Source organism: Dreissena polymorpha, chromosome 2, assembly GCF_020536995.1.
Source record: "Dreissena polymorpha isolate Duluth1 chromosome 2, UMN_Dpol_1.0, whole genome shotgun sequence".
NCBI lineage: Eukaryota > Metazoa > Mollusca > Bivalvia > Myida > Dreissenidae > Dreissena > Dreissena polymorpha.
This window is the reverse complement of record NC_068356.1, coordinates 31747689-31769379: the sequence shown is the minus strand read 5'-3', so window position 1 is coordinate 31769379 and position 21691 is coordinate 31747689. Positions and strand designations below refer to the sequence as shown.

Sequence of the window (21691 nt, the reverse complement as noted above, 5' to 3'; positions counted from 1 at the left end):
ATAATCTAATGTCTAAGCAAATTTATCAATATGAGCTCCTGTTCAAATGTATCGCCATTTCACACACAGGGCTTCTGTTTGGTATTAAGCTTGACCGATAATTAAGTGATACAAATATCAATTTGAATACGATACATTGTATTATATAAGTGTACAACTAGTGTCTCATACATAAGTACATTATAAATAGCATTCAAATTATTAAGAAATTTAATAACTGGTATTGTGGTAATTCCAAGAAAACATGCCAACCATAGACATTTAATAAACAAATTTTCAAATGGCACAATTTTATCATTTGAAATTATAATTAATTCATTTAGTACTGTATACTGAGATTGAATTTAGTCCATAGTGGAGTTTACTAAACAGTTTTGACCATAAACAACATACGCCGTCTTTGACTTTGGTCGTTATGGATTTTGGCCGATCTGACCCAGCTCCGTTAAAAAATATGGCGCCATAACAGTTCGGCTTCAATTTGTCAAAACAAAAAAAAACGATGATAAAACCTTAGGTTTTCTTAAGCCAAGGATAGGTAATGCATTATTTAAATCCATATTTTCGTATGTTTGTATGCACTCAATATTTCATAATCAATGTGACCTGTACAAAATAATGTTATTGACATTCGTTTCGCTCCATCAAAAAGAATTTAAGACGTTTCGCGCCCAAGTATTTTCGCATCCTAGTTATTTCGCCCCCAAGACGTTTCCGCCCTCGTCGTTTCGCCCCCAATTTTAATTTGAATAAGAGGATATTTATCACGTCAATAATTTAACTTATAGTCTAAAGAAGCAACAAAAAAACAAAATAAGAAATAATTTTTTGATCTATTTATTCATTAATTTGACATAAAATAAAGTAAAATAACAGTGTAAAACAACGTGATGAACACATACGATCATTCAGTACTTAACGACAATGAAAGCATAACAGCGTACAAGCAACATGAAGAAAAGTCTGTAGTCAGCATCAATATCGGTGGCCTTTGTTCTCCTATGTCTGTTACTTTGAATTAGGACTGCATACGAATTCAAGCTAGCATCCTGACTTCACAGCGGCTTTGTATTCCTCAAGAGAAATACCGGTGCAATGACGGAAGTATTGTTTATCAGGTTATCCATACACTATATTGCTGGATTATATAATAACTTTTTTATAATAAGTAAACATATATCGCTTTATAAGTAAATCAAGTACATAGAAAAACAAGTTTATTTGTCCTTTCATTTTAATAATTAATAATACGCTATTATGATAGTTAGTAAGTGTGGCAAGTATGAAAGCAATAGCTTTTATACTTAAGGAATAAAATGGACCTAAACACAAAACTTAACCAAAATTTTCAATTTTCTAAGTATAAAAAGGGCACATAATTCTGTCAAAATGCAAGCCAGAATTATCTAACTTTGCCTGCCCAGTCCCCTCATGCTAGTAAGTAAGTGTACCAAGTTTGAATGCAATAGCATTGATACTTTATGAGAAAAGTGTACCTAAACACAAAACTTAACCGGACACCGACACCAAGGTGATGACAATTGCTCATATATTAAAAAAAAAAAATAGATGAGCTAAAAATCATCATCTAACTCTCAATTCATTTTGTTTGATTGTATGCATTTTACATTTATATATATACGTATTGTGACTCCTTGTTTTTATCACCTACCCTTTGTCGGATTTATGCATGATATACTTACATTATTGATTCAGGATACTTTCTTTGATGACTTTATAATTATCACGAATTAAACTGTAACACATTTTATTTAAATACCATCGATGAACAAACTACACAATAATGATATGTGACAAACATTATACATTTGAACATTGCGCTAATTGGGGGCGAAACGACCAAGTGCGAAACACAATAATGATATGTGACAAAACATTCTACATTTGAACATTGCGCTTATTGGGGGCGAAATGACCAAGTGCGAAACGACGAGGGCGGAAACGTCTTGGGGGCGAAACATCCGAGTACCATCAAAAAGGCATCATCCACGTTGTTTCATTACGGGCCGTTTCGATCATTCAACTAATTGAACTATCAGTTAATGTTGCTGAAAATGGCTTGTATGTTACCAGTATAAAATTAAATGATACACACATTGATAAGTTATTATTTTAATAACATATTTGCTCAATTTACAATGTAGGAAAATACCAGTGACAAAACAGATCTGTATTCAACTGCCATCTGCGCATCAGGAAACATGCAAACCAACATCCAGGTACTTAACATAGGGGCGTAGCTGCTATTAGGCACAGCTGGCCCGGGCCTACATTTTGTTTTTGAAAAAAGGAAAAAAATAAAAATGCTTCAACTTCGAAAAACACATTAAAATTTTGATCCTGGGGTGAGTGAGGTGTTAGAAATCTGTATTTTATATTGACATAATCCTCAGACATTGGATTCTGGTTGTGTTCAAAGGACATATCTTCCAGTTATGAACTCTACTTCTTTCTATGTGCATAGATTTTTGCTCGCTTCGTTTCACGTGACTTGCTGTAACAAGTTTACATAGATCTACATGTAGATCTACTTGTCTCCCTTTCAACACTACAGTAAGTTGTAATCAATTATCGTTGGATTTTTAAGAAACATTCCGAATGATGTTTATGACCGCGGAAATTTAAAATGGAGCACTTGCCCCCGTATCCCGATCCATCGACTGAATCCGGGTCGGTTTGGTCCCTTGATGCCGAACAAAAACATAATTTAGTTTTTTGACATTGAGATAAAACAGTAAAATATCAAAGAAAAACAGGCCAAAGTCGTATATTTTCTTATTTTTATTATGTGTCTAGATATGCTTTAAATCTCACCACAGGCATTAGAGGATTTAAATATGTTCAGGGGGAGGACCCTCGGGCCCCCCGTTTTTATGTATCATATCCGGGCCTACAGCTTAAACAATGCTAGCTATGCCCCTTGTACATGCTTATGGAGCTGTTTTAATATAAATAATTTAAAGGTTAAAGAACATAGTTATGTTCAACTGCGTGGGATTCAAGACCGCGGCCAATATAATTATCCTGCAGTGACCTTATTCCAGTGGAGACCTTATTCCGGAGATATTTGTTTACGTTGAGAACAAGAATCTTGAGATGACTTCACAAGCATGTGCTCCATGTATTTTGTTTTATTAACGATACTATGGTCATGAATACAACACAAATTAGGAAAAACATGTTTTACTGCATTAGAAAATCTTACTGTAACTAAAATAATCCAAATTGATCCATGTTCATACAATTTAACATTGGTCCTTTTCAAGAAATTTCTACATAATCTGCAGAATGAAGCAGCCATATTTAAAGCAAATGGCAATCGAGTACTTGCTTTGGTGTGTCGTAACTGGCATTAGGTGGTCATCCATGTAAATAGTTAATGCTATAACAGTGTACATGCCGGCACTAGCACCACTTTAATACGTGGCATAACAGTTCGCAAATAAAAACATATGAAGTTGTTTTAACAGGAATTAAATAATTCTTTAAATACTAGTAACTTGTTTGTTGCTGCATTCTTAGAATTGTTAAGTGATTTAGTCTTTATAAATGCTTTCTTTTACTTTGAAATGCGTATAAAAGTTGTGTTAACGTATAATCAAATTCATTCTTACACACAAGTCAGTACATGTTACACTTCAGCGCAGTTATGGAGTAGCTATCAACACACCAAAGAAACAAGGTCAGATTCCTGTACCTGACACCCCAACCCCTGGGGACATGTCAGTCTCTGTGAGTATCCCTCTCAAAGCTTTGGCAGTAATCATTTTGTTACTAGTTCGCCTAGATGGGTTTCATTACTGTCTTGCTGTAGCAAAGTCTTTTTTAATGGATTGTACATAAAAGACAAATGTGTTGCATTCATATTATATATATGCTTTATCAGGGGGCACAAGTTCAAAAGTATTATCGTGTAACAACTGGAAAGCCAAGTTTAATATTTATTCTGTTCTCTTTTTTGGGCAACAATATACATATGCATTTATAAGACACGTCGACTGCTTTTCAAGTTCCTGGCCAGTACTCCCAAGCCAGGCTGCCCTCAGCTGTCAAGACGGAGACCAGCATCTATCGATTCAAGCCCAGATGTACAGAAAAGAACCACTCCCAAAGCAGGCAAGGTAGCAACTCTGTCTCGCAGCAGAAACCAGTCCAGTCCCAGCAAACCATCCCCTCGTAAGGCAGGCGGCAGCCTGGAGGTTGGTTGTTGTTGATATTTACCATAATATGATTGTTTCTCTGTTTCAAGTTGTGTTTTTTTTTTTGAGAATTTGTATCAGTTGAAATAAATCGTGATAATTCAAGTTAAGCATTTATAGCAGGATTTCAATGTTTAAATGAGTCTCTTTTTGGAAAAACAGTGCTAAATGGATGTGCGAACAGTCTTTTCAGAGATAACAACTGCTTCTTGTATGTATTTTTTCTTTAAAGGAAGTATCTTGCAAATGAAAATCCAGTCTAGTTGGAAACTGTCCTCCCTGCTTAGCCTGTGCTGACTTCACTTATATGGGGCGAAACTTTTTGCATAAAATAAACAATTGTTCTCATTTGCAGGAGAAAATGGCCTCCATAGCTAGATCTCGCTTGGAAAAGAAACACAGGAGAGCAAGTGTGGCTTCTGATAAACAGGAGAGCTCCAGTGAGACACATGATGGCAATGTGGATAGTCAAGAACACGCTGACAAGGATGCGGTACAAACCATGCCTACTACATTTCAAGTGAGAAAGAAGCGGAAAGTCTCTGTATCTGTGTTGGACGATATACATCCTAGAAGCGCGGACCAGAGGGCTGCTTCTGTAGCTCAAAAACCGGACAAAAGTGTGAGGAACAGCATAAATGAATATCGCAAAAATAAGTCAAGAACAAAGAATGTTGCAAGTTTTAATTCTGGAAATGCAAGTGTTATAGATAGGCAAAGATCTGCATCAACAGACAGTCTGAGTGTTGATGATTTACATTCAAGTCATACGTTTAAAAAAGATACAAGTGCTTTGTTTATGACTCGAAAAAAATCGGTTGAATCTACTGGTACTCATGATGGAAGTATTGTTGATGCAAATAATAATTCTCCTGTGAAGCAGGATAGAAATGCAACAAATGAATTGCATACAAGTAAAAACATGTCAAATAATTCAAGAATTAAAAAAAATAATGAAATAAAAAGTTTTCAAACAGCCAGAGATAGAACAACCGGAACTGCCAATTCAAAGATCAGTACAAATGAAACTGTGACTGAAACTCCGCGGACCATTAAGACGAAAAGAGCTGCAATTCAGAATGGAAAGGGCCAAAGCAAAACACTTCCTAAGGATGGACAAAGAAAACTGGCAAACACTATCCAGAAACCAGTTGACGCTTCTCATTCAGAAAATGAAAACTCTCAAAAAACAAATATGCCATCTCCACATATTCAGGGTTCCACTGAAACTGCTGGTAGTCGTTCAAAAAAGAGGTGTGTTGAACCAAATAATGTTTCTGGTCTTAGACAGTTGGCTAAACGTACAAAAAGACAACGGGTAGAGGACGAAACTGATACATCAGTTAACAATGACATGCCTGTTGATGATGATGGAAATGATACTGGAGGAAGTTCACAAGGTAGGAAATATTCAATTTTAAATCTGCCAAAATCCATTATCTTAAAAAGATTAAGAGTTACGAATACATTGTGCATTTACTGCAACAGGGTTTACTCTGTCATTGGCCAAATAAATGGCTACACATTGAACAATGTGGCTACATATTACATTTGGCTACAACTTTTCCTTCATAAATGATAAGTAACCATAAAATAAACTAGAAATGGCGAGGCAGACGCGTATCCCCACGCCGAATGTTTGACCCAGGCTTGGTAATGGGGTCATGCATAGTTGAGATCGACCGTATTGTCATAAGAGATGTTCAGTATCAATTTGAAGTAAATTGGTGTACAAATGAAGTTAATGTAAAGTAACAAAAAAATGAGTGAAAATCTCTGACCCGGTCCCCCCCCCAACCCCATAACTTTTGATCCAGGGGTCAGATCAAAATTCCAAATAGTGCACTGTCGCACATATGCTCATAGCTACCATGTGTGTAAGTTTCATGGTTCTAGTGCTAATGTGTAGGAGGAGATATAGGCCAAGACGAACAGACGGCGGAGATAACCACATTATCCCCACGCTTTTCAAAAAGCGTGGGGTTATCAAAATAAATTAATAGAATTACACCAGAGCCTGTCACCTAGTTGTAAAAAAAATATCCAGGGAAAGTCCTGTAAAAGGTTTGCATCCTTTGTGTTTTCTTTGCAGTCTAGTCAAGTTATTTTGTTTTGGATGTTGTTAAAAAATAAGCTTATTTTTCAGTTTTGCCACACATCAATTATTAATGTTTAAAGAAATAAATATACACATTAAATTGATAGACTCCTGTATTTACAACTTTATTAGAAAATATTGAAGAATTGTGTCTGAATTGGGCTGCTTCTTAACAAAAGCTCTTTACTATATACCTACCTTTTGTTACTTTTCCAAAATAAAAGTGATATACATTTTTTTTTTCTGTAATCTGTCCAGCTTATACATGTAACTGAATTGTGTCATTTTTTGTTATCGATATTGTATACCGTATTCTTTAACATGCAAATGGCAGATATCAGAGTTTGTATTGTTCCTTTTTACTTTTTATAGATAATGCATAAAAGAACATGCAAGTAAAAATTATGGGGATGCTCATTCTTTGAATTGAAATGCTTTATGTATGATATTTGTGTTTTCAGATGATCATGGGGAGTCTGTGAAGTCAAAGGAAAAGAAAGGTCCAATAGATGTGGAGATTGTACTGGATATGGTCACTAGCAACGTACAAGCACGCATGTATGAATTGCCGATTGAGTCTTTATTACTGTTTGTGTTTCTCACTCAATGACACAATTTCTGCAGGGTTACAAACAAACACTTTTTTGTCATGGATTCCCACCATTAAATATATGTATCAGCACTTTTTTTCTTGATTTGGGGAAAGGGTCTGGCCTTCCATTTCGGGGACAATGATTATCAACAAAACTGAAAAAGGGAAAGAAATTTCCCAAAGTAGGCTTGAAATTTGTGAAAATTGCATGATTGTTAAGAAATACAACTTAGTCTTATTTATTTATTTAATGATTTATTTATTTATAGTAAATTAATCTTACATTGAGGAAGTACAAGTTTTCTAAGAAAATCTAGGGGCCCTTTGCAAATTGTTAGGTCTATTTGCAAATGTCAATTCCTGTTTTAGGTTGTTAGTGTTTCAAATGAAATGTGGAACTGGTGAGCGTAGTTACTTGTAGAATTGCATTTTGATTTTTCAGGACTGACTGTGAGTCTGCCCAAGAGTATGTGGCATTGAAACTCTGGAAAAAATACTTGACAGAAGATATGGCAGCCATGGTAAAAACAGCTATTGAAATTTGCAGTTTGCACAGGCCAATCAGTGATAACACGTCCCTCCTATACTAGATCCTTGTTAAGAACAGACTTTCCATAAAGAACAAGAGCTGTATTTGTGAAACATAATGCCCCCAACTGCGCTTTGAAGCCATATATTTTACCTTTGACCTTGAAGGATGACCTTGACTTTTCATCACTCAAAATGTGCAGCTCCATGACATACAAAATGCCAAATATCAAGTTGCTATCTTCAATATTGCAAAAGTTATGATCAAGGTTAAAGTTTTGGGACAGAATGACAGGCAAAAAACAATATACCCCCGATCATTCGATCCGGGGGCATTCAAATTTCATTATCAGAGAAAGTGTCATCCCTCATTCAGGGTTTTTTCTGCTATTAAAAAAGGACATAAAATGGACCAAATCCAAAAGCAAATTGACCTGATCCCAAACCGAAATTATAATTGTTTTTCCCAATTTCCAAAAAATAAATATTTTTTTATATAGGAGTGTCTTATGATTCCTATACCTCAATTTTATTTCATAAGCATCTAACAAAGTATATAACTAATTTATATGATCATTTTCACAAAATGACCAGGAAAAGGCCTGATGTGTCAATATTTGCTGATAAAAAAAACTCACTTTGGTCCATTTTGTTGATTTTTCTTCTTTCAAAATTGCAATTTTATTGTTTAAAAAAATCCCAATTTGACCATACTCACTGGGGGCTGACGAGGTCAAAACGTAGTCCGTTTGTCTACGACGTCGGGTATATGTTTTACTACGAAACATTGTGTAAATACACATGCCATCGAAGTACAGATTGGTGGAAAAATTGGGTTTAAACAGGCAAGATTATGCTTTTCTAATAACAAATCTGATCTCTGAATTTAAGCACAATGACATTTCATAGATCTGTTACATAAAATTATGTTCCATCATCTGTCTGGTTAATGCGGTTAAGCATGAAATATACCGCTGATTTATCAAACCAAACAAGCAATTAAGGTTTACAACTATGATTAATTGACTCAATTTTACAATTTCCATATTGTTCTATGTATCGTTAAGCCACTGTGTTTTTAGAAATGTGTTGTTGTGACCCAGTTGTCAGAAATAAAGGCTGAATAGTATGAGGCATGATCATAGGTCTGACAGTATTTGTATATACGTATGAAACTTCATTGAGTAACCTATTCATTATACATGTATTTGTTGGTTTTTGCACAACCAATACATACTCTGTGCAAAACCTATACATAAAGCGACTTGTAATTTCTTTCGAAAATATATGTTTGTAACCTGTTTTGTACTTTAAAATGTTTAATGGACAGTGTATCAAAGTAACATGTAGTTTCACTTAAGTTACTGTAATTGGCTATTTTAACAGAATAACCACCTTGTGCATTACTTCAAATAAAAATATTTCGATTTAAGCTCAAAATCAATGTAAAGGTTGCAACTACGTGCATTTGTTATCCCCACGCTTTTTGAAAAAAAGGTGGGGATATTGTGGTTATCTCCGCCGTCCGTCCGTCCGTCTGTCTGTCCATCCGTCCTGGCCACTATCTCCTCCTACACTAAAAGCACTAGAACCTTGAAACTTACACACATGGTAGCTATGAGCATATGTGCGACCCTGCACTATTTGGAATTTTGATCTGACCCCTGGGTCAAAAGTTATAGCGGTTGGGGTGGGGCCGCGTCAGAAATTATCACTCATTTTTTTAGGTTATTTTACATTTACTTCTTTATTTCTACACCGATTTACTTCAAATTGATACTGGACCTCTCTTATGACAATACGGTCAATCTCAACCATGCATGGCCCCATTCCCAACCCTGGGGCGCCCCGCCCACATAGGCCACACCCACCAAAAATTTCCATTTACTATAATTTTTTCATTTCTACACGGATTCACTTCAAATTGATACTGAACTTTTGTTATGACATTAGGGTCAATCTCAACTATGCATGGCCCCAATCCCAACCCTGGGGCGCCCGCCCACATAGGCCACACCCACCAAAAAATTCCATTTACTATAAAAAAATTTTAGGTTATTTTACATTAACTTCTTCATTTCTACACTGATTCACTTCAAATTGATACTGAACCTCTCTTATGACAAAATGGTCAAACTCAACTATGCATGGCCCCGTTGCCAACCCTGGGGCGCCACGCCCACATAGACCACACCCGCCCAAAATTGCCTTTTACTATAATTTCTTCATTAATACATTGATTCACTTCAAATTGATACTGAACCTCTCTTATGACAATACGGTCAATCTCAACTATGCATGGCCCCATTACCAACCCTGGGGCACCCCGCCCACATAGGCCACACCCTCCCAAAATTGCCTTTTACTATAACTTCTTTATTTTTACACCCATTCACTTCTAATTGATACTGAACTTCTCTTATGACAATACAGTCAATCTCAACTATGCATGGCCCCATGATCAACCCTGGGGCGCCCTTGGGTCAAACATGCGGCGTGGGGATACGCGTCGGCCTCTGCCGCGCCATTTCTAGTAATGAGTTTGTTATTGAAAATAGGTACCTACCATTAGTAGAAGTCCCTTTCTCTAATCCATAAATACCAGAAAAGATGAAACTCGCCTGATTAAGCAGTGTATTGACACAATGTTTCGTAGTAAAACATATACCCGACTGCTTAGACAAGCGGACTACGCTTTGACCTCGTCAGCCCCCAGTGATACTCCTTTTCCCAAAAAACTCGACGTCATAGACAAACGGACTACGCTTTGACCTTGTCAGCCCCAATTGATACTCCTTTTCCCAAAATGGTTAGAAAAAACCCTGTCATTAGTCTGTTTGGACAGCAAAAGCTAACCTAAACGATATTTTACGTACATGCATTAAACCCTTTTTCTCAGAGCGTATAAATATGAATCAAGCCCATTCAGATTGTTTCAAACAGAAATTATGCATATTCTGAAATTCTGCAGAGAAAAATCTAATTCTTAATAATCAGGGTTATAAGCTCACGTTTTAATGACATTTGCACAATTGTGTTCGGTCAGTGCTTGTATCTAGCACATACAAATTTCCTCTCAAAATCTATGGACCCACCACACATTGTAGGTGCCAGTGAGCTCCCTCTATTCTCAATCACCACAAAGTGGTGTGCACTTAATGTAATGTATTAATCCATGAAATGTGTGTGGCATATCATGAAAATCTGAGTAAAGAATATAGGCCATATTGTGTTAACACAGTGCATGTTCATTTGGGGGGGGGGGGGGGGATTTGTGTCCAGCTTATTTGAATATTATTTTGTTGTGCAAGATGCAATTGAAAAAAAAAGTTTGTGTGCATTTCAGATAAAAGATGTCCATAATGTTGCAGCTCTTCAAAACGAAGTTAAATTGGTAGGTAAAACTATAAATAGGCATTATATTCTCAAATGGCTTTGATTGTTTTTAGCTCTTCTGTGCACAATGTGCTTATGGTGAGCTTTTGTGACCGCCTTTTGTCTGTCGTGCCTTTATTATCCATTTGTCATGAAACTTGGTCAGATAATTTTATTTGCCCCAATCATATTTTGGAGAAATTTGAAAATGGTTGGGTTGGTTGAAAAAGATGGCCCCCAGTGGGCAGGGCATTTTTCCTTATTTGCCTATAGTAAAACGTTGTTTACACTCTAGAGGTCACATTTATTGCCCAAACTTCATGAAACTTGGTAAGAAAATTTTTGTATAATGATGTTTTGGATGAGTTTGAAAATGGTTCCGGTCTGTTGAAAAATATGGACGGCAGTGGGCGGGGCATTTTTGTTATATGGCTATATTTACCTTGTTAACACTCTTTAAGTCACATGTATAGTCCAATCTTCATGAAACTTTCACAAGATGTGTTCAAATGATTTCTGTGCTGAGTTATACAATGGTTCCGATCCTTTAAGAAACATGGCCAACAGGGGTAGGGGCATCTTTCCTTGTATGGCTATAGTACAAAATTGTTAACTCTTTTGGTCACATTTATGTTCCAATCTTTATGAAACTTAGTCAGAACATTTGTTCTTATGATAGCTCAGCTTAGTTCGAAAATGGTTATGGTTTGTTGAAAAATATGGCTGCCAGGGGGCCCTGCATTTTTGTTTATATATCCATAGTAAAACCTTGTTAACACTCTAGAAGTCACATTTGTAGTCAAATCTTTATGAAACTTAGTCAGAACTTTTGTTCTTATGATATCTGGGCTGAGTGCGAAAATAATGTTTTCCGTAACATCATCTTCAACATAATCAATCCCTTTATCAGTTCGGCCATTGGGAGGGAAATGAGGGATGAAGATACAGAAATCCTCCTTCAGTCAGGTCTGTTGTGTGCTTCTTAGAGTAATTCATCCGTGGGAAGGCATGTCCTCTCTTTTACATCTTTGCTGCCCATCCAGCTTTTCTTCTGACGGTCTCAACGTCAGCCTCCCTCTAGCGTGCCCCAGAGAACAATCTTGCACAGAAAGTCGTGTCAAGTTTTATGTCCAAGCCAAGTTAGCTTTTGTCGTTTGATGGTCCGCAGTACAGGCTCTTGTGGACCAACAGGTGTTGCAGTCATGTTACAGACGCACTTCTTGGGCTTTTGCTATGTGTAGGAGATGCAAAGCAGCCTTTGGAGACATTTAACTCTCTAGTTGATATTTCGGCCTAGTTGTTAAATGGTTTTAGAAACATCTCAAAAGTTCCCTGAAGTCTAAAAGACTGTGGGCCTCCTCTGTAATTGTGTGAATAGTTAGTGTAGTTAGCTTACATTTAGACATATATTGATGTTTATGTGGGAAAAGGGTATCAATGTCACTGTTACTTAACACACACCAAAATGTTTCCACTCTGACCATAAATTGAGATAGGCATAAATGTGATAATCTTATTTCTTGGCACACTTTTCTTGTTTTAATTTATAAATGTTCATCTTTAAGTTGACATGTATGATATCTACTACATATATTCAACTCCAAGTATGTTTGTACAGCCATTATATTAGGTGGTTGACAGAAAAACACATACATTATGCTATCAAGGCAGAAGAAGAGGTCTTGGGACAGCTTATGTTATTTAATCAATTATTGTGTATCTTTTAGAGCCAGCACCGCATTAAACAACAACAGAGACATCTGATGCGTATTCAGAATGAAAGAATGCAGTAAGTGGGATTTAAAAGAAAACAAACAAGTATATGCATAAAAGAGTAAAGGGAACCTGGAATAATAATGAAATATATTTTTTATTATAAATTCTAAAAAACAACTAATGTTATTATGTAAGATACATATATAGTAAAGGAATATGACCAGTTCCCATATGGTTACTTGCAAGGCAAACAATAAAGAAGTAAGATTAAAGAAAGTTTGTTCTATTATAACCTGAAAAGGGGGCACGTATGAACATTACAAAGATTGCGTAAACACCTTTTAATCTTTAAACATGCAGTTATGTTTTTTGTAGATGATAAACTCATATATGGGTGAGATTTTATTAAAGTTGTTCATACAAATAGGAATAAATTAAATATGGTGTGAAATCCTTGAAATTGTTAATACAAAAAATCAAAAGAATGTTGGATGTGTTGCGTCTGGCAAAGGTCATCACATACATTATTACATTGTATGTTGCTCTGCTCTTTTTAGTGAAGTATGTTGAGGTGAAAATGGAAAATTATGGAAGTCGATACTTTTTACACACCCTATAAAATAAAAACAAACTAGTAAATTTGGGAAAAATAGAGAGGTTTGTTAATTGGTTGGATTTTGATTTCTAAATAACCATTTACAGAACATGTTTTTGTGCACAGTGTAACACGTTTGTAAAAATGAGACTAAAAATGGTGAAATTTTCTTCTTTTTTGAAGAATGTTTAGTCCCCTTTTCCTTTGGTTTTGTATATGTGTATATGCAATTTATTTACAACTGTTGAAATATTATTTATGTTTGTGAAATTAAGAAAGACAAATTATTATTTTATTTTTTTTAATAAAAACAATGATATTTTCATAACGGCTTACAAGTAAGATAACTTTTCTGTTTCATGAATACCTGGTATTCTATTTATCACATCATTTTCTAAAATGGTAAATGTGACCACCATTTATACCACCCAATTTCAGGCTCGAGTTAGATGTGGGTCCGGTCGAGAAACAGGCAGAACGGAATAAAGATATGGCAAAAATCAATAAGTTCCTATCTAATCTGAGACAAGTCTTCAACAAGACAGGAACAAAACATTGAAAACTATCTGTATGACCTTTATCAACCAGAACCTTTTAATATGCCTGTTTTTATAACAGGACATGTTGAAACACCAAAGTAGGCAGCAAGAATTTTTGGGACAAGAATGTAATTTTGCTCCGCACAAATGGATGTCCAAATAACAGGATTAAAAAAATGGTAATACAGGAATGTACCAGGGAGTAATTGCAAGGTCGAAGATCAGTGATAAGCATACAAACAGATTGGTGGTTGATTTATTGACGAGTTTTTTAATGTCTCCTTGAGGACTTTGCATTCAGTGTTTTACCTCACTATTTTGACTTATCAGCATCAGTCCAGCCTATAATTGCTTCATAATTATATATTATCTACTGGTATTTACTTTAAGTGTAAAACTTTTCTTCAAACTGAAAAAAAAGTGGATGTAAATAGGCTATTTGAAATTAGATGAATAAAAGAATGTGATTAGTGAAAAAACTTTGGCATACTATTATGTAAGAAATGTGCTTGTTATTAGAATTTGGTTGGTGAAAGTAGTGGAAGTTCTTTGATGACTGTTTAATGTTTGACAATTTTTACTGTTGTTTTTTTAGCTCACCTGAAAAACCTTGTAAACACTGTTGAAGTATCATTTTATGTTCAATCTTCATGTAACTTTGTCAAAATATTTGTCTTAATGATATCTTGATTGAGTTCAAAAGTGGTTCCAGTCTGTTGAAAAACATGGCCGCCAGTGGGCGGGGCAGTTTTCCTTATTTGGCTATAGAGAAACCTTGTAAACACTGTAGAAGTCACAATTTTTGCCCAATCATCATGAAAGGTGGTCAAAACATTGATTTAATTGATATCTCAGACAAGTTCGAAAATGGTCCAGATCGGTGAAAAAACATGGCCACCAGTGGGTGGTGCATTTTTCTCTATATGTATTTAGTGGCAGTTTTCTTTATTTGGCTATAGAGAAACCTTGTAAACACTCTAGAAGTCACAATTTTTGCCCAATCATCATGAAATTTGGTCAAAACATTGGTTTTATTGATATCTCGGACGAGTTCGAAAATGGTCCAGATCGGTGAAAAAACATGGCTGCCAGTGGGCGGGTCATTTTTCTCTATATGTATATAGTTAAAACATGTGAACACTCTAGTAGTCACATTTTGGCCCAATTTTCATGAAATTTGGTCAGAAAATGTGTTTCTTTGATATGAGAGTTGAGTTTGAAAACGGTTCCGGTCAGTTGAATAACATGGCCGGCGGGGGGGGGGGGGCCCAATCATCATGAAACTTGGTGAAAAGATTGGTTTTATATATATCACATAATTATTGCCCTTAGATTGTCCAAATTTTCATTGTATTATACAAAATCATTGTAAACACTCTAGAGGTCGCAATTTTGTTTCAGATTTTATGAATCTTGGTCATGATATTTATTTTTGTAAGCAAAGTTTGATGTTTGGTAAGGGGGGTCAACTCAAAATATAGGTCACCAGGTCAAATCTTACAAAAATAAAATCACTCCATATGCCAGAGTTTTGGTTCACACGACTTCAACACATGTTTTACCATAAAAAGTAAAGTTGATTAAACGAATAAAACTTACCTTACTCACAGACAAGTTAAATCCAAATAATATTAAAAGCATCAAGCTTAAATCGGTATCAACATGTTTTGAAGTTGTGTTTGTGTCTATAAACTAGCCATGGCCAAATTAGTTAAAAGGGAAGTAACAAGTCAGCTCATTGAAATTAAAAGGTCAAAATCAACTATTTGTGTGCTGGGGACGATTCTGTAATGTCCTTCTAACTTTTAATTATCAACTCTTCTCACTTTACTTTTTAGCTCCACTGGCCAGAGGCCAGCGGGGCTTATGTCATGATCCTGAGTCCGTCTTGTGTGGGTGCGTTTACTTCTCCTTAAAACATCTTCTCCTAAACTACTGGTCCAATTCTGATGAAATTTCTCAGGAATGTTCCTGGGGTGAACCTCTTGCAAATTTGACCCTGCCCCGAGAGTCACAAAAATGAAAAAACTTTCAAAATCTTCTCGTCCATAACCATTGGGTCTAGGTGTATCAAATTTGGTATATAGAGACATCTAATAGTCCTCTACCAAATTTCTTCAAATTATGCCCCTGGGGTCAAATTTGACCCTGCCCCGGGGGTCACAAAATTGAACATAGGCTTATATAAGGCCTATTTTTTGAAAACTTAAAAAATCTTTCTGTCCATAAACATTGGGCCTAGGGCTACCAAATTTGGTATGTAGTGACATCTTATAGTCCTCTACCAAATTTCTTCAAATTATGCCCCTGGGGTCAAATTTGACCCTGCCCCGGGGGTCACAAAATTGAACATGTGCTTGAATAAGGCCTATTTTGTGAAAACTTTAAAATCTTTACGTCCATAACCATTGGGCCTAGGTCTATCAAATTTAGTATGTAGAGACATCTTAAAGTCCTCTACCAAATTTCTTCAAATTTGACCCTGCCCCGGGGGGTCACAAAATTGAACATATGCTTATATACGGCCTATTTTGTGAAAACTTTAAAATCTTCTTGTCCATAACCAACAGGCCTAGAGCTATCTAATTTGGTATGGAGAGACATCTAATAGTCCTCTACCAAATTTCTTCAAATTATGCCCCTTGGGTCAAATTTGACCCTGCCCCTTGGGTCACAAAATTGAACATATGCTTATATACGGCCTATTTTGTGAAAACTTTCGAAATCTTCTCGTCCATAACCATTGGGCCTAGGGCTATCAAATTTGGTATGTAGAGACATCTAATAGTCCTCTACCAAATTTCTTCAAATTATGCCCCAGGGGTCGAATTTGACCCTGCCCCGGGGGTCATAAAATTGAACATATGCTTATATAGGGTCTATTTTGTGAAAACTTTACAAATTCTCTTGTCCATAACCATTGGGCCTAGGGCTACCAAATTTGGTATATAGTAACATCTTATAGTCCTCTACCAAATTTTTTCAAATTATGCCCCTGGGGTCAAGTTTGACCCTGCCCCAGGGTCACAAAATTTAACATATGCTTATATAAGGCCTATTTTGTGAAAACTTTCAAAATCTTCCTGTCCATAACTGTATGGCATAGGGCTACCAAATTTGGTATGTAGTGACATGTAATAGTTCTCTTCTTAGTTTGTTTAAATTATGCCCCTGGGGTCAAATTCGAAACTTCCCCGGGGGTCACAAAATTGAATATATATGCTTATAAAGGGCTTATTTTTTTATGAAAACTTTAAAATCTGTCTATAACCATTGGGTCGAGGGCTACCAAATTTGGTATGTAGTGACAGCTTATAGTCCTCTACCAAGTTTGTTCAAATTATGCCCCTGGGGTAAATTTGACCCTGCCCTGGAGGTCACAAAAGTGAACATACGCTTATATAAGGCCTATTTTGTGAAAACTTTAAAAATCTTCTTGTCCATAAACATTGGGCCTAGGGCTACCAAATTTGGTACGTAGTTAAATCTTATAGTTCTCTACCAAGTTTGTTCAAATTATGCTCCTGGGGTCAAATTTGACCCTGCCCCGGGGGATCACAAAATTGAACATATGCGTATATAAGGCCTATTTTGTGAAAACTTCAAAAATCTTTGTCGATAACTATCCAGCCTAGACTATCAAATTTAGTATGTAGTGACATCTTATAGTCCTCTACAAAATTTGTTTAAATTTTATCCCTGGGGTCAAATTTGAACCTGGCCCAGGGTCACAAAATTGAACATATGCTTATATAATGCCTATTTTGTGAAAACTCTAAAAAAATCTTGTCCATAACCATTAGGCCTAGGGCTACACAATTTGGTTTGTAGTGACATTGTATAGTCTTCCACTTAGTTTGTTCAAATTATGCCCTAGGAGTCAAATTTGACCCTGCCCTGGGGGCCACAAAATCGATTATATGCTTATATAGTCCCTATTTTGTGAAAACTTTAAAATCTTCTTGTCCTTAACCGTAAGGCATAGGGCTACCAAATTTGGTATGTAGTGACATCTAATAGTTCTCTACCAAGTTTGTTCAAAATATGCCCCATGGGTCAAATTTGACCCTGCCCGGGGGGTCACAAAACTGAAAATACGCTTATATGGGGCCTATTTTGTGAAAACTTTAAAAATCTCCTGTCCATGACCATTGGGCCTAGGGCTACCAAATTTGGTATGTAGTGACATCTAATAAACCGCTCCCAAATTTGTTCAAATAATGCCTCTGGGGTCAACTTTGACCCTGTCCTGGGGGGTCACAAAATTGAATAAACACTTATAAAGCGCCTATTTTGTGAAATCTTTAAAAATCTTTTTGTCGAAAACCATTCAGACTATGGCTACCAAATTTGGTATGCAGTAACATCTTATAGTCCTCTTCCAAGTTTGTTCAAATTATGCCCTTTGGGTCAAATTTGACACTGACCCCGCGGGTCACAAAATTGAACATTATATACGCTTAGATCTTGCTTATTTTGTGAAAACTTACAAAATTTCTTGTCCTTAACTCTAGGACCTAGGGCTACCATATTTTTTGTATGTACATGTAGTGAGATATAGTAGTCCTTTACAAAGTTTGCTCAAATTATTCCCCTGGGGTTAAATTTGACTAAGCCCAGGACTGGTGGTCACAAAAGTGTACATGTGCTTAAATAGGGCCTATATTTAAGTATTTGCACATGCAGAGAATATTTGTTTTAGCCTATTTTCAGCAGTGGAGCGATACAGGGCCATCATGGCCCTCTTGTTTTTCATTCTTACTTTATCTTTTCACCACCCGTCGCATAATTGTCAAGCTTGACGGCAGCAACGTACAATGTTAATGTAGATGAATCCCTTCCATGGCCAGTCTGTGCCGATTTTTATATTACTTAAATACGCTAAACAGTTAAATCACAGAAAACATTAGGCAATCTAAACAAAATTAAGCGCAACTTTAGCGACATCATTTGAAATGAGTTTTTTTCATTATGAAGCTTGCCGAATTAGTACCAAAAGTCTCAGAACACGCCACAATTAAATATTATGCATACAACCCCCACATACACTTATTGAAACACCATTATATGTACCTAACCAATTAATTTATGTGACAAAGTAGTCAAGTCTTTCTTTATATTTTCCAAAATAGTGTTGGTAAAATGAAATAAAACTGGCGAATGTTGAAAAGGCACTATTGATAATATATAAGGCATTAAAAGTACATTTTTATGCATATGTGCTCACAACACTTACTATAGGCCTCTACAAAGCAAAGAAATTGCAACAGAAGGGCTGGACATTAGGTTTTTTGTCATGACAAAGAATTTCAAAGTTGCTGCTCACATAAGGTTTCCTATTCTTCTCCAGATGGTATTCATGTTTTCCCAACATGGTCATTAAAAACGCAATTTCTCCACACAAAAAATAGTTTTCTGGAGAAACCTTGCTGAGAGGTTATGGCAGACATGTGTAAGTTTATAAAAATCATTTAATTATTGTAGTGGCTTGCAAATTAAAGCAGTTTTTCTCCCCTAAATGCCTGAATATGGCCCAATTTGCCTGATCTTCTACTTCAGGGCGCCACATTTCGCTCATTTTGTAAGACAATTTGTCAGGATTTTTTCTACATGTAGGCCAATATCTTTGTTATCAATGCTTATACAAAGTTGTTTGAATTTGGACTTTAAATTTTTTTAATTTTTCCAATTTACTTACCCTATGTAAGTTCACGCTAAAATATACAAAGCTGCTCTGATGGTATTATGCTGCTCACAAGGTATCGGGGTTTCCTGGGGTGTATATGGCTATAGTAAAACCTTGATGGCACTAGAAGTCACATTCTTAGTCCGATCTTCAAGGAACTTGGTCAGAACGTTTTTTCTAATTATATCTGAGCTGTGTTAAAGAATGGTTCTGTCCGTTGAAAAAATGGTTGCCAGGGGCTGGTCATTTTTCTTAAATGACTTGTAAAGCCTTGTTAAATCTCTAGAAGACAAGTGTGTTGTCAAATCTTTATGGAACTTTGTCAGAACGTTTGTTTTAATGATAGCTTGGTTCGAAAATGGTTATGGTTCATTGAAAAATATTACTTCTATGGAAAACTGGATTTGTTCTTATATGGCAATAGTAAAACCTTGTTAACACTTACCAGTCACATTTTAAGTCCAATCTTCATGAAATTTGGTTGGAACATTGGTTTAAATATCTGGGCTAAATTGGAGAATAGTTCCTGTCACCTGAAAAACATATCTGCTAGGGGGCTGGGCATTTTTGCTTATATGGCAATAGTAAAACCTTCTTAACTGTCTAGTTGATATTTTGACAAAGTGTGAAAATGGTTTCAGAAATATCTCAAAAAATTCTGAGAGCAGTTCAGTTCCCTGAAGTCTTAGATCAGGGACCGTGGGCCTCTGGCAGTCTTGTTTGTGAAAAACATTATGTTTGAATATTACTGTGCACTTTTAACAGCATGCTGCAAAAGTAGTGTTTCTTAACCACTAGTGTGTTTTGTGCTAATATTGCTGTAGTTTAATTCTTAACAAATATTTTGGTTTGCTGCAATTGTCTTGGGTTGGCAGATCAAGGTTAAAGAAATGTGTTAATACAGAACTTACCACAACTATTCTTCACGTGCAGTAGGCACACACGTTTGTCACACTTCACATGTAATATTGTTATGCCCTATCTGAAAGGTCATGGTGACATTTATGGGTCAAGTATCAACAAAAATCGATCATACTTCTTTTCCAGACCAGGTGTTCTTTTGCTATTGGAGTAAACAATCATACCCGTTTTCACAACATGCTCTACATTCTGCTTATATGCATTAAGTATTGCAACAACAATAATTAGTAACTACATATGATTTTATGTCCTAACTTTTGTTTGCTACTTCTTGTTTACAATTCATCTAAACATTTCATTGTAATAATCATGAGGTCTTGTTGATTCTTCAACTGCATGTTAATGTTGTTTTTAATGTTTCTTCTTTAAGATGGTTTGTAATGTACATGTAGATAATGTAATAAAGTCTTACAAAAGCAAAACAATTTTTTCTTTTACCAGTAGAAAATAATTATTTGTGAGATGATTAATTGTTTACCAACAGCTGCTCTTTCAACTGTTTAAAAAATAGGGAAAGCCTTTTTATGACCTGCTTATTGTCCCCTACCGGTGAAATCGGAGGGGACTTATGGTTTGCGCTCTGTCTGTCTGTCAGTCCTTCACACTTTTCTGGATCCTGTGATAACTTCTTCATATTTTTTCATGAAACTTGAAACATGGATAGATGGCAATAGGTAGATTATGCACATCATTTAATTTTGTTCCTACGTCAAGAATTCTGGTTGCTATGGCAATAAATAGACTAGAAATATTGCTGACAATGGTGGAGTTTCACCGGTAGGGGACTTATATTGCTTAGCAATAGTCTTGTTACCCATGGTTTATCAGGTATTACACCAGTTAAAAATAGTTTTATCTAACAAACATAATGAGTATGTTACATTATTAACCCTTTGGCAAAAGCAAAGTGACCATGGCTATGTGCAAACAGCTTAAAACCAGAACAGCCTGCGAGTAACTCGCATTCTGTTCAAGTTTTATGCTGTTTGCTGCTCATCAGTAACTTAGGGTTGGAAATGTGGCCTTTAAAACTTGAATTTAGTAAGAAAGGTCTTTCATTAAATTTTATTTTCTAGGGACTACAAATGCGTCAAAATACTTGTTAGTGGTAAAGGGTTAACCCCATAAGAGCTGTAGTTTTTATTTTGCCTATTAAACAGGTACATTCATGAAGCAAGAATGGGGAGAGGTATGCATATGTCAGTTAAAGTGTTAAATGAAATAATCTGGGGGTGCCATTACTTTTTGGTGATGCAAACAGAATTTTCTGATTTCAGAATATTACTCTTGGAGCCTTCTAAAGATCTTTTCAAACACAATTAAGTTTTTTACTGGACATTGACTAAAAATTGTCCATAAGCCTAGGACTTTTGACTAAATAAAGTTAAATTCAATATGTTAAAAAAACAGCCATAATAGAA

General features: G+C 35.8%; 1 protein-coding gene across 1 annotated transcript; it reads left to right on the top strand.

Moving 5' to 3' along the window:
- Positions 1-440: 440 nt before the first annotated feature.
- LOC127866492 (uncharacterized protein DDB_G0284459-like) lies at positions 441-20695 on the top strand. Its single transcript, XM_052407039.1, has 10 exons — positions 441-538; positions 2166-2240; positions 3664-3753; positions 4032-4220; positions 4576-5620; positions 6780-6876; positions 7353-7431; positions 10785-10832; positions 12541-12602; positions 13563-20695. Exons 2-10 carry the CDS (start codon positions 2223-2225, stop codon positions 13681-13683), a joined length of 1749 nt encoding a protein of 582 aa, XP_052262999.1. The 5' UTR covers positions 441-538; positions 2166-2222; the 3' UTR covers positions 13684-20695.
- Positions 20696-21691: the final 996 nt, after the last annotated feature.

Coding starts and splice junctions, on each gene's coding strand:
- LOC127866492 (XM_052407039.1), top strand. Junction 4,221..4,575: donor AGGCAGGCGGCAGCCTGGAG/GTTGGTTGTTGT, acceptor TCTCATTTGCAG/GAGAAAATGGCCTCCATAGC. Junction 7,432..10,784: donor CAGAAGATATGGCAGCCATG/GTAAAAACAGCT, acceptor TGTGCATTTCAG/ATAAAAGATGTCCATAATGT.